The sequence below is a fragment of the Drosophila yakuba genome, chromosome 2L, assembly GCF_016746365.2.
Source record: "Drosophila yakuba strain Tai18E2 chromosome 2L, Prin_Dyak_Tai18E2_2.1, whole genome shotgun sequence".
Taxonomy (NCBI): domain Eukaryota; kingdom Metazoa; phylum Arthropoda; class Insecta; order Diptera; family Drosophilidae; genus Drosophila; species Drosophila yakuba.
This window is the reverse complement of record NC_052527.2, coordinates 8,334,730-8,346,800: the sequence shown is the minus strand read 5'-3', so window position 1 is coordinate 8,346,800 and position 12,071 is coordinate 8,334,730. Positions and strand designations below refer to the sequence as shown.

Below are 12,071 nucleotides of genomic sequence, written 5' to 3'. Positions count from 1 at the left end.
CAAAAGTGTCAATGAAAATAAGCTCCGACCTAAAGTCACCAGTTGATTAACGAGGTGATGACGCGCTCGACGGCGATTTTAATTAGCATTGAATGGCGTTTTTTGCATATAATACACACCGATGCGCTGCGTCGAGAAGCAGATTATACAACAGAAATGCCACTTTCTTATAGTTACCTCTAATTGCACATTAATTGTAAATAAGATCAGGTGATACAGAATTTATTATTTAGGAGAATTCATATATAAACTAAAATACAGATGAATATTGAGAATAACAAGTCCAGAAAGAGTCTATGCCATTAAACTAATGGCGCATTACCTGAAAATATGAATACACATATAGTATTTCCGAAAATAACACCACACAGCTTATTCATATTCAAGTGAACACTTGAAGTCGTTTAAAGAAAAAAAGCTCATCGAGTCTAATGCTGAAGATATAATTCGTTATTCTTTATTATTTTTTGTTTATTCATTTAAGTTTGAAGTAACTGCTGTATCAAGTGAATCGTATAGCTGAACAAGATCCCAGTTTTCGGATGTTCAGATTTCTTCCGAGCTTCCTATATTCCCGCTGAGTGCACTCGAAAACACACCGATTTTGGTAGGTAACCCCATTGGTTCCACAGACCTCTGCCTTTCGGAGATTACAGGGACAGTAGCTGGCCTCCGATGATGGCACAAATAACATGGCCAAAAGGCCCAAAAGCGCCATCATAGCCAAGAAATTCATATTGCCCTAGAAAATGAAAAATTAACCGATACTCGCAGTGCTATTTCACCGAATGTTCTACCAAGACTGCGTTTCAGTTTAATTAATAAACACACGGCTTTATTTGTTTTGAGTATCTTGGTTATAATATACATTACTGATAAACGAGAGAAAGCATTTTCAGATGGTTTCAACAAGAGTATTAAGCTTTTGATAGTTACTTATTCATCTCAAGAACTATCTCACCGCACTCATCACTACAGTATCTATGGATCTCATTTTGGACCGAAGATGTATTAACATTTCAGATCGTCGAGCTGCAAGGTCCTTCATTCCTGATGTTCAGGGTGCGTCCAAGTTTCTTGTAATCCCTTTGGCTGCACTCGAACTCGCAGCGGTTTTTGAAGGTAACACCATTCGAGCCGCAGACCTCACTGCCCTTGGTCTTCAGATCGCAAGGACAAAAGCTGCCCTCCGAGGATCCGGCAAAGAGGGCGATCAACATTCCCAGGACGAGCAGCAAAGTCAGAAACTTCATGTTTTTTCTACGATTTACGGATTTATGGAGTGAATAGGTTTTTCGGTGCGGAACACGTCGTCGTTTCGCTGCGAGCATTCAATTAAGACTGAGTTTCGAATAAGTCGTTTGTCGAGAGTGTGAATAAAAGTTGTCGATGCCTTTGTGAGTGTTTGTGTGTGCGTAAGTTTTGCTAATTAGTCAAACAAGCTGCTGATTACTTCGCACTGCTCTCCCGACCCCCAAAACATCAAAAACATCCAACACTCGGCACTTTTTCTCACATCTGCTGGGTACTCGTTTCATTTGCATGTGCCTTGCGGGCTTCCAGTAACTTACACGGCTGGCAGTTTAGAGCCCGGGCCGTCAGAATGGCGAAAATGAAGAGCATCAGAACCAGAAGAAGACCTCTCATGGCGGCAGTGACTCCACAACTGGATCTAACTTAGCTGGATTTCCCCAGGGGCCAGGCAGCCAAGCTAATGGAAATTGAATGGCAATTGAAATTGAATAGCTAGTCTCGTGTAAATTGACTCACAAAAAGGCTGGCGTTTCATTAATTGCCGTGCCTCTTAAAAAAGCGAAGCAAAATGCATGTAAATTTTGTGTAGAGTGGGAAATTCCCTCGACTATACCTGATCGCTGATAAGAAGGCAGAGAGAAATGGGGGAAAAGCTCTTGAATGTAGTGAGTAATAGAGTGAGTATCGTTTAGCTTTTCTGTGTGAGCTTTTCTGCGACTATAAACAATTGCGTGTTTGGTTCTGCGATATGCTAAATAAGTAATTAAGCTGGAAGTGCCGGAGCCCATAAATTATTCAAATAATTCGCAATGCATATACTTAGCATACCGAACTGTAGGAACTGGAATACTCGTTGCTCATATCTCAACTGCAAGCCAATCACAATGTACTAAAAAAACAAAAAACACCCACTACTTCAAAGCACCACGAGTGCTGATAAGATAGGTGACCAAATCGAAACCAGCCAAAGCTCCATTGAATGAACAAATATGTGGAGCTCCAGTATCGAATCAGTCTAGCAAGTGGATTAACCCAGTAACAATGAAATTCCTCAGCATTTTAGTGGCCCTGTGCCTCTTCCTGGCCCTCGCCATATCGCCAATTAGCTGCGATGACACGGAGAAGGTGGAGAAGCCATTCTGTCCCTGTCCCCGGAACTACGAACCCGTTTGTGGATCCAACCTGGTCACCTATCCAAATCGCTGCGAGTTCGATTGTGTACGCCGCAGTGTCGAACGCCAGGGACGCAGTATGGGAGTTCTGAGGAGCGGAACCTGCTAAAAACACACACAATCCCTTCGACAGAAGAACCAAAGAAAAATCAAAGAAAAATCCAGAAATCAAACCATACAAGTGCCTTGTATTAATCATCAATGTGAAAAAGAAGAAATAAATCAGCTTATCAGCCAGAGTATTTGGCATTGCATTTGATAGCGCTTAAACACTTTATCACCAATACGAATCGTACGAAACGCGACACTGGGAAAAACTAGTACCCACTTCCGAGGGTTGCAGAGATTTATGAACCTACTACTTTCGATCAAGTGGCCTTTGCTACCAGAGATTACGAAGAGTGTCTTGCGCGAATTTTAAACAATAATGAGTCACTTTTAATAAACTTGTCTTTTATACATTACAAATTGGGACTTAAAAATGTAATTACTTGTTAATTTTTAAATAAAGTGACACTGATTTGAATGCCATGTATTGCCTTTTTTCTTTGCTTAAGTATTTAACTTTTGTTTAAAACGATTTCAAGCCAAAGAAATTTAGTTCTCTGTGAACAGTTGTTTTTTATCTAATTTATGTTAATTTCGCCTTTGTTATACCAATTGAATAAATAGAAATATCTGTTTACTTAAATGGATTTTTTTTCATTGGCATGAAACTATTGGAAATAAATACTGCGTAGTCAGAAAAAATGTTAAGTAATTACTGCACTTTGGAAATTGTTTGATTCTGTGTTTATTTGTACCACAGAATATTTAAAAAATAGAATTTGTAGTTTAAACTTCGTCCGATACCAGAAGCATGGTATTTATAAGTTATTTACACATACTAATGATTTATTCACTTTTCATCATACAAATGTTAGTCGACAACCAGTTGCGATCCAGGCTCCGTTTCCTAGCACTTTCCCTTCTTTTCCACGGTAATGGAGCGTCCGTTTTTAACTGCACAGTTCAAGTCACACTGGTTGCTATAGGTCACGGAGTCGGATCCGCACACAGGATCATAGTTGCGAGGACATGGGCAAAACACCTTGGATTCCTCCTGGCCCACAGCAAAGGCCAAAAGAGCAAACAGGCAGAGTGCGACGAAAGCTAGACAACGCATGGCTATAATGCTAGACGGGTTAGACAAGACTGGAGCTTTCACACTTGATCGCCACTTATTTATAGATAAGCCAGAACCTGCCGCCTTCGCAAGCCGCTGTTCGCTGGAAAAACTACAGCAATAAATCGAGACTTTAGCACTTCGCACAGTTCAATATAATGCGATGCTCTCAGTCTTATTGCTCCGAATGTTCCAACAAGACTGCGTCTTACTTTAATTAATAGACACAAGGCTCTATTTGTTTAGCAAAAATATGCATTACTTATAAACAAGAGAGAGCATATTCGATTTTCTTATTTGTAGTGCCAATCACAATACCCGATGAACATACTTTCATTTCGCAGCCATGGTAAGGCTTTTTATTATTATTTTTTACTTGTTGGGTAAATTTATGGCAACATTTGTCTAAATAGAATCCAAGCCAACAATTGGGTCAATAACAGAAGCCTGAAAAAAAGGCACACATATAAATTCAGTGCTCTGTAGACAGTTGTTTTTCATCTAATATATTTCAGTTCCGGCTTTGTTATACCAATTGAATGAAAGTGAATATTTCAATATATTTTGCATTGGCATGAAGCTGTTGGAAATAAATACTGTGAAGTCTGAAAAAGGTTAATACGTCACTTTGAAATTATTAAAGAAATAGTTTAAGTGTTGTTTAAACACAGCTTAAGCTAAAGCTTAAGACACATATTTATTAGTCACATATTATTTGACAACCAATTGGGATCCATGCTCCGTTTCCTTCCAGCTTCCCGTCTTCTTTATGGTAATGGAGGCTCTAGCATTTTCCATTATGCTTAATGGTAATGGAGGCTCCGTTTTTAACTGCACAGTCGAATTCACACTGGTTGCTATAGGTCTGCGAGTCCGATCCGCACACAGGATCATAGTTGCGATGGCACAGGCAATAGTTTATCTCCTTCTCGGCCACAGTCATGGCCAGAATGGCAAGCAGGCAGAGTGCGAGGAAAGCTGGGCAACGCATGGCTATAATGCTAGACGGGTTGGGCAAGAGTAGAATCTCCACACCTGAATGCTACTTATTTATAGATATCCGGAACCCTTAAACGCCGCAGTTTGGTAGAAAAACTGCAGTAATAGAGGGTGTCAAAAGTAGTTTTTCAGGTAAATGAATTATATGCGGTTTCGTTTATGAATTGGCACGAAAAAACTGATTTTAACTGTAACTGTGAAAATTGTAGGTAATCTAATATATACATACTCGTACTCAATGGGAAATGCCCATCATCTCGACGGCGTGGCGTATACGCAATAAAAAAGTGGAATCTTTCTATACATATATGTATATGTAAACTCTTATTGTGTCTAGTTCGCTAGTTGCTCGCAGCTGTTGGCCTTGGCAACTTTCGCACAAAAAAAAATCTGTTTTAGCTTGGCCTAATAAAATCCTTTCAACGAACAAAAGCAATTTCAGTCTAATCTTGTAGTGCCAAAGGAGGCAGCTTAGCCGGGTTGAATCAAAGCAGAGGATATTACACGATGAAGCTGAAGAAAAGCTTAAGCAGAAGGGAAATAAGTGGGGATTCTCGGCTGCCATGGTGATTGGCAAATGCTCTTTTTATAATGCAAAGCATGTTTAAACTTGGACTAAAGTACATGAATATTAATGTACGTATAAGATTTTATTTTTCGACAGACAACGTTTATAAAATACCAGACTCAAAGCAGCAAATTTCTTTTTAAATAATAATTTATCAAATTTAAACTATTAGTTAAAATCTATTATAAGAGTGATATATCTTGTGTTCACCATCTACTGAACCACTTTGTGTCTTAGTTTAATTCACGTCCTTCCGTTTCCGGACCCTTTTGGCCAAGAAGCAAACAAAATACACAACACAAATACACTTTTGCTAAGTCCGACAGCATTAGAAACGAGGGATTTGCAGCAAGTGAAGGACAACAAAAGGATTTGGGGCTCACATGGATGTGTGCACAAGCGGGTATAGTTTGAATGCTGATTGCCTTGCAGAAACCTGTTGGATCCCACACTGAAATGTAGATACATGTTTAAGAAAAACATAAGTTAAACAATTGAAATTTAGTTTTAATGTGGTTTTTTTGATATTTTTTGTATTTTTATAGATGTATTTATTTTATTATTCGACTTCTATTTTCAGTTGCCAGCACGCCGGAGAGTTTGCCCAGCAAGCGGGACGAGGCAAGTGGTGGGGCGGGCACCACCGGCGGCACAAGTGGTGCGGCATCGAGCAGCAGTGGTGCAGCGAGCGGTGCGGCGAGTGGGTCAGTTGGCCCTGCAACCGGAACGGGATCGGCGTCCGGAGGAGCAGGTGGTGTCAGTACGCCGGCACAGGAAGGCGCCAGTCCCACGGTCTCCGAGCTCAGTGGCAGTGGCAGTGGCCCAAATGCGACAATAAATGGTCAAGTGGCAAGTAAGTAAAGAGCAGCTCATGGCATTTTGCCGCCGTTGTGTCCCCGCTGTTGTGTGCATTATTTTTGCATATTTCATCATCTAAACCAAGTGCTCCTGGTTTTGTGGCTCAGTGGGCAGGAGGAGGGGTGGTGGCATTATAGTTTCCATTTGGAGGACAGGATACCGCTTGCATAATCCATCCTGCACCAGCTGCGGAGATTGCGGTGGCTAAGTCGATTTGACATCGCTCGGAAGTTGCAGGAATTTAGATGGGATAGCAATTCGTGGGTTGTTGTGGTTAAAATCCAAATCGGCTAATTGAAATTGCATTGCAGCGCAGTTGTCTTAATTGCATTCGTGGACATTGCTTGTATTAACCAAATTGACCACAAATAGAGAGCTTATCTTAAGACCAAAAAAAGATATAAAAATTCATAGCCATCCCCACCGTTAAATAGCATTTCATAGTTACATTTGAATTATTTATTCAGTAACTATTCTTGTGAGGCTTGAAGACAACGTTTGCTTGACAACCTGATCGTTGATTACACACCTTCTATTTCGAATGACTATTGCCATTGACCTTAAATATTAAATCTTTTTACATAGCTCTAAAAATGTCAAAACCATCTTCTGAATACTAGCGTTCACCGCATTTATTTTCCCGAGGGCCACAAATTATATCTGTGATCCCAGCACGTGCCGGGTACACAATAAGTAGACCTTTCCTTTTCGTTCACCCCGTTTGTCAAATCCAAAAGGGCGAACAGGCAAAGTGCAATGGCAATGTAGCAATGCATATTCGCAGAATAAAGTGAACATCAGCTGATGGTAATCTTAGTTTTATACCCAACAGCCAGGAAGTCGTTCGACTTTAGAGCGTAAAATCCAGAATTTCGCACTATATGAGCAGTTTTTAATTTGGCATATCATAAGTCTGCAAATGTCAAAACATACAGTTTATGTGGTAAAAAATATATTGAGTTGTAAATATAAAATAATAAAGAAGACATAGCAATACTGATGAATTAGGTTGTGTATTGAATAAATAAATCGGTTGGCATTTATAGAGTGAACTGATTGAGCTATTAAAAAGTTCTGTAGTCAGGATTAGGATAAATCAGAAAAATATTATTTTAGCGGAGTATATCTAGTAAAAGACTGCCAAGTTTTATTCCAAATATATTACATCACATCACTAGGTGTAAACTTGAACTATCTTAGCGTATAAAAAAGATTGATGGTGGCCGATCGATCATGTTACCAGTGGCAAAACGCACTTTAGGCCATTTAATTGCCGGCAATTTCCACCACCGCGCTCACATGGGTCAAAAAAAAAAAAAAAAACAACTGGAATTGGGTTTTTAGTTGTAAGGCGATGCCAGGTGGGGTCAGCAGAGCATTTTCCCCAACATTGTGGGGTAAAATGAAGCGTTGAAAGTCATTAAGGAGGTGGAACGTGAAGAGGCGCCAGTAAAAGGAGCATAAAGCATTTCATCCCAAAAACTCGACTCGATAAAGAGCCCGCGTATCTAGCAGTTAAGCGAAGGAATCTCGGGTGTAACATAAATTTAAGTGCAGCATAAAGCGGATTTTATGACTGCCCCATCACCTTTCTCTCGAGCTTCTAGCTGCCTGCACTGTCCAAATAAATGGAATGCAGTTAAGATTCTCGCAGCCACTCCACTATTCCCCTCCGCAGCTCCATAGGTTGGGGTATTTGCAGATAGATTGCTCCCTGCACCACCAACTTGCCACTTGACAAACACACACACACACAGATAAATCCTTTGCACTCTTCGACACGCCCGGAATGGCAACTTAGGGCCAACTTAGGATGATGCCACTCAGGGGGAACTGGCAGAGAGGGTGGGGGTGGAACTTCTTTGGGGCTTTTGTGCGCTGCTCGTTAAGCATTTTCCCCTCACTGGGGGCTAAACTAAATAAAGAATTCCACGCTACAATGGCCTCAAATGATGGAAATAAATTATTGATTTCTTGTCCATTGCCCTGCTTGCCCAACGATTTTTGATCGAACAACGGATGAAAAATGGCAAAATCAAAATTCAAAGGTGTCTTAATTTTTTATTCATGGCGAATATAAGTGTTTTCACAACCTCATCTTTGTTTAAATTATGTATTAATATAAAACCAAATACCATACACCTCTTGAATCTTATCTTGCATATGGTTTGCATAGCCTGTGGCCACTGTACTTGTTTCACCCGAAACCCCACCTTTTCACGACCTTTGGGCGGCTTGTGTGCCTCGTTAGATCCCAGTAGGTCCTTAATCAATGTGTCAACAGTGAGAGTGATATAACTATATAAGCAGCCGAATCAGCTCCTACGCCCACTGAATTCTCTCCGGCTTTCTTGCAGGACACGGCTCACTGACGATTATCCGACGCACCAACAGCCGCAACTTCAACCAATTCGACGGCCAACTGGCATCGCCCTCAACCACCGCCTGCAGCAGCACAGTGCCGGGAATTGGCTTCGCCCAGACGCCGCTCAGTGAACCACTTGCGGAGCGACTGTGCTACCGTACCGGTGGATCCAACGGATCCGCGTCCGCCGGCGACAGCCGATCCAGCAATCAGGTCCCAACAAATTCCGGACCAGCCGCCGCGAAAATGCAACCATCATCGCCGAATGCCACCAACTATCTGGCCGATAATATTCAGATCTCGTCGGCCAATCTATCGCAAACCGAAATGGTCGTGGGTCGCGATTCGGCCGACTATACCGCCATGCATTCGATAAACGTGGGCGTCGGCAACAATTCGTTGCTGCGGGGGGACACCGATATTCCGCAGGAGTCGGGACACTCCTTTGAAACGCCCTCGAATATATCGTTCGCCGCCGGGCAATGGGATACGGAGAGTTTGCCGCCAGTCGACACGCCAGATGCTCTTAACAAAGCGGCCGGGAGGTAAGTTTCCTATCAAAAGCAACCAAATACTTATAATAACTATTGTACGTATGTGGTACCAAAAAAACAGTACTAAAACCTAGTGACGAACGCACCTTTGACATACATATGTACATACGTGTAGGTCTTTAGTACTAGGGCAGTACATAGCTTAGTACAGATTCCCGATCGACACTGGTTTGTAAAGGCGCCAGTAGATGGCATTGCATTTAATTCAGCACTACAGCTTAGCTGTGCCAAATCGGTACACTACCACGGTAAATTACCACTATAAGGTGAAATCTTGACATTCAATGCGTTTTGTATACATATGTACATTTATTATGTGTATCTGTGACATTAGCATCTGCCCGTCTTGACCATTTCAATCTGTTTAACCTGCGCTGCACACTGCAGTTCGCAAATGTTGACGTAGGTGATGTGGTCCGATCCGCAGACAGGGGCACGTATTCTTGGACACGGGCAAAGGGGCCTCGTGACTTGGGCGCCAGTCAGGACCACGACTGCAAGCAGGCACAGAGCGGTGAAAAGTGAGCTACTCATGGCTTAGGTTCTGGACTGCTCAGAGGCGAATGTGCAAGTAGATGGTCAGATGTACTATATATATGGTTCATTTTGGAGGCGATACATTTTAATTTTACGTTTTAATTTAAGACAGTCACACATTTCACTCCGAATCGAATGATGTGTTGGTACTAATGTTAATTTTACTTAATTCCTACTATTTGTACAAAATGTTTAGCCGTTAATAGCCGTTAAAAAATGCACTTTATATAGATAAACGTGACCTTACATTTATTTGTATTTTTTCAATTTCATGACTTCAAATAAACCATTTTTATCATCACATGCTCCACGTTGCCACAACCGAACCTTACTGCATTTTAGACTGCATTGGTTGGGGTAGGTTTTCCCGTCCGATCCGCATACAGGACTCAAATGTAATGGACACGCGCAGGGGCGTTCGAACCCAGGTTGAGGATGATTTTTGGAATGTGGCCTTTGAAGTCCAAATGTATCATCTTTACCATCACATCTTCCTTGTCTAAACAACCGAACATTTTGGCATTTAAGAAAGCATTCGTTGCCGTAGGTTTTCCCGTCCGCTCCGCATACAGGATTCGAATGTAATGTACACGCGCAAGGTTCAGAATGATATATGGTTGGTTCCTTTCTAAATTCTTCATCTCTACTATCACATCTTCCTTCTCTAAACAACAGAACACTTTTGCAGTTTAGAATGCAACCGTTGGCGTAGGTTTTCCTGTCCGCTCCGCAAACAGGGGTATATATAAGTGGACACCCGCAAGGGCGTGCAAATTCAGGTGGACTTGACATTCGTTCCTTCTTAGGCCCACCGAAAGGAAGAGGATACATGCCTCGTTCCTTTTTAGGCTCACGAACAGGAAGATAATCGCGTTTTAGTCCTTTAGCATTCGAATGGCCCAGAAGTGCGAGAAGGCACAAAGCGATCAGGGCAGCACAACGCATGTCTACAGTGGAACTCAGGTGGAGAAAGACTGAACTAGTGCACCAGATAGTCGCCCATTTTTAAATAAACCCCGAGAAATTATACACTCATGGCGGGACATTCCAATTTATCACGTTCACGTTTATGATAAACTGATTCTTCCCTGACGAAATTGTAGCTAACGAAGAACTGACTTTTACAGGGCTTTTCCACTCCTACTTTCTTTCTTTTCTTTTCAATAAATAAATATCATTTAATTACATTCTAGCTTATCTTAATATTGTTTTTTATCACCACGAAAAGCACGGATTTTAAGTTAATCTTAGTTATGCTGAAAGTTTGAAAGCATTTATCGCTTTATCATTTCCAATATATAGAAAATATATACCATGAATGAACTCCCTTTAGAGTATCTTTGCTCACACATATTTTTATATAAATCTACTTGCAAGGGTAGAGTGATACTATTTCTTATTTACCCATTCACAGTACCAAACTTATGATCTCTTTCATTCCACAGAATACGCAGTCTTCTCCGCCGCATGGATCATGAGGCCGTGGCCTACGAGGACATGCAGCGGAATCTGCACTACGCGGCTCGTGTGCTCGAGGCCGTCTTCATAGACGAATCAAGGTAGGTGAAAGCGGTGGCTTTAGGCCATGCGGAGATATTCCCAAAAAAAAAAACAAAAAAAATCAAGCATTTTGCCAGCTTCTTGGCGAGCTAGCCTAACCAAGAGGATAGCGAGTCGAGTCGAGTCGAATCGAACTGATCTGCGATCTGCGATCTGTGATCTGTGGACAACTCTGCTTCAGCTTGGGCTTCTTTGGGGCGCCCATCGAATTGGTGTAGGCCTTGTTAACCATTTTGAGTAGGGCCCAAGATAACTGTAATGCTGCGTAGTTTCAAAATTTCGGATTTGCACCCAAGGCAAGCTTTCCCATCAGCGATAACCTATAGTCAGTCCATTTACCACCCATCATCAAATCATCTAATTTCGCTATATAATAAACATACTCCCCAAACGAACGAGGGTTCGAGGTCCTTGTTATACCTACTGAATGTATCTGAATATATCTGAATATTTTTCTTTTTATATCCGTTCTGTTACTGTTACTCTGTGTGTGTGTCTGTGTTATTGAGCAGAAGCCCCACAACAGGTAAAACAAAGTTGGGGCAGATTGCGTCCTCATCCGTTGAGAGCGAAGAGTAAGTGTTCCCATCGAGCCAGCCTTGTCGCTTTGGTTTTGTCGTTAACTCTGTTGATTTTGAACTCTAACATCTCTTCTATAGTAAAACCATATCCCAATTCGCGCCCACATGAATCCAATAACCCACAATAACCACTATTATCTCACCAACTACTATCTCACCTCTTTCTACTTTCTACTTTCAACTTCTTTCTAACTCTGTTACCGACTTTTGCTATCCTCATTCTTTGTAGTGCTCTCTTCAGTTCGTGTATTTCGACTATCGAGATCTATTCTTTGCCTTGCTCTACCAGTAAAAAAAAGGAACTCTAGACTATCATCTCCATCATCATCATTCCCATCAATCGTATCTATACTGTCTTCTATAACTCATCGAACTCATTGCCATAGAACGTTTGCAGAGATCGAGTATTTCTTAGCCATAGCCTAGCCTTACGTAATGTATACTGTGTAACTGAACTG

General features: G+C 41.5%; 9 protein-coding genes across 16 annotated transcripts in view; 2 read left to right on the top strand and 7 right to left on the bottom strand.

Annotated features, from left to right (window-relative positions):
• LOC6527303 (calcium/calmodulin-dependent 3',5'-cyclic nucleotide phosphodiesterase 1) overlaps positions 1-12,071 on the top strand; it is an 84,334-nt gene that overhangs the window by 53,131 nt on the left and 19,132 nt on the right. For 4 of the 8 annotated variants that reach the window (XM_015197657.2, XM_039371025.1, XM_039371028.1 and 1 more), the window contains 4 exons: positions 5,739-6,011; positions 8,374-8,926; positions 10,918-11,031; positions 11,545-11,607. In XM_015197657.2, the coding sequence (XP_015053143.1) occupies positions 5,739-6,011; positions 8,374-8,926; positions 10,918-11,031; positions 11,545-11,607 (1,003 nt within the window). The remainder of the gene's footprint in view (positions 1-5,738; positions 6,012-8,373; positions 8,927-10,917; positions 11,032-11,544; positions 11,608-12,071) is intronic. The other 4 variants (XM_015197652.2, XM_015197655.3, XM_015197651.2 and 1 more) reach the window with 1 other exon arrangement.
• LOC120320422 lies at positions 428-741 on the bottom strand. Its single transcript, XM_039371034.2, has one exon. It carries the CDS (start codon positions 734-736, stop codon positions 503-505), a length of 234 nt encoding a protein of 77 aa, XP_039226968.1. The 5' UTR covers positions 737-741; the 3' UTR covers positions 428-502.
• On the bottom strand, positions 814-1,331 carry LOC26535341. Its single transcript, XM_039371033.2, has one exon. The coding sequence runs from the start codon at positions 1,329-1,331 to the stop codon at positions 1,020-1,022; it is 312 nt and encodes a 103-aa protein (XP_039226967.1). The 3' UTR covers positions 814-1,019.
• LOC6527309 lies at positions 814-1,678 on the bottom strand. The gene has a single exon (XM_002088366.3). The coding sequence runs from the start codon at positions 1,645-1,647 to the stop codon at positions 1,513-1,515; it is 135 nt and encodes a 44-aa protein (XP_002088402.3). The 5' UTR covers positions 1,648-1,678; the 3' UTR covers positions 814-1,512.
• On the top strand, positions 2,236-2,957 carry LOC6527308 (trypsin inhibitor ClTI-1). Its single transcript, XM_002088365.3, has one exon. The coding sequence runs from the start codon at positions 2,296-2,298 to the stop codon at positions 2,533-2,535; it is 240 nt and encodes a 79-aa protein (XP_002088401.1). The 5' UTR covers positions 2,236-2,295; the 3' UTR covers positions 2,536-2,957.
• LOC6527306 (ovomucoid) lies at positions 4,247-4,629 on the bottom strand. Its single transcript, XM_002088363.4, has one exon. It carries the CDS (start codon positions 4,580-4,582, stop codon positions 4,376-4,378), a length of 207 nt encoding a protein of 68 aa, XP_002088399.1. The 5' UTR covers positions 4,583-4,629; the 3' UTR covers positions 4,247-4,375.
• On the bottom strand, positions 6,461-6,816 carry LOC120320674. The gene has a single exon (XM_039371037.1). It carries the CDS (start codon positions 6,790-6,792, stop codon positions 6,649-6,651), a length of 144 nt encoding a protein of 47 aa, XP_039226971.1. The 5' UTR covers positions 6,793-6,816; the 3' UTR covers positions 6,461-6,648.
• LOC120320673 (serine protease inhibitor dipetalogastin-like) lies at positions 9,225-9,502 on the bottom strand. Its single transcript, XM_039371036.2, has one exon. It carries the CDS (start codon positions 9,467-9,469, stop codon positions 9,266-9,268), a length of 204 nt encoding a protein of 67 aa, XP_039226970.1. The 5' UTR covers positions 9,470-9,502; the 3' UTR covers positions 9,225-9,265.
• On the bottom strand, positions 9,699-10,463 carry LOC26534959 (serine protease inhibitor dipetalogastin). The gene has a single exon (XM_015199080.3). The coding sequence runs from the start codon at positions 10,415-10,417 to the stop codon at positions 9,722-9,724; it is 696 nt and encodes a 231-aa protein (XP_015054566.1). The 5' UTR covers positions 10,418-10,463; the 3' UTR covers positions 9,699-9,721.

Coding starts and splice junctions, on each gene's coding strand:
- LOC120320422 (XM_039371034.2), bottom strand. CDS start 736: ATGAATTTCTTGGCTATGATGGCGCTTTTGGGCCTTTTGGCCATGTTA.
- LOC26535341 (XM_039371033.2), bottom strand. CDS start 1,331: ATGCTCGCAGCGAAACGACGACGTGTTCCGCACCGAAAAACCTATTCA.
- LOC6527309 (XM_002088366.3), bottom strand. CDS start 1,647: ATGAGAGGTCTTCTTCTGGTTCTGATGCTCTTCATTTTCGCCATTCTG.
- LOC6527308 (XM_002088365.3), top strand. CDS start 2,296: ATGAAATTCCTCAGCATTTTAGTGGCCCTGTGCCTCTTCCTGGCCCTC.
- LOC6527306 (XM_002088363.4), bottom strand. CDS start 4,582: ATGCGTTGCCCAGCTTTCCTCGCACTCTGCCTGCTTGCCATTCTGGCC.
- LOC120320674 (XM_039371037.1), bottom strand. CDS start 6,792: ATGCATTGCTACATTGCCATTGCACTTTGCCTGTTCGCCCTTTTGGAT.
- LOC120320673 (XM_039371036.2), bottom strand. CDS start 9,469: ATGAGTAGCTCACTTTTCACCGCTCTGTGCCTGCTTGCAGTCGTGGTC.
- LOC26534959 (XM_015199080.3), bottom strand. CDS start 10,417: ATGCGTTGTGCTGCCCTGATCGCTTTGTGCCTTCTCGCACTTCTGGGC.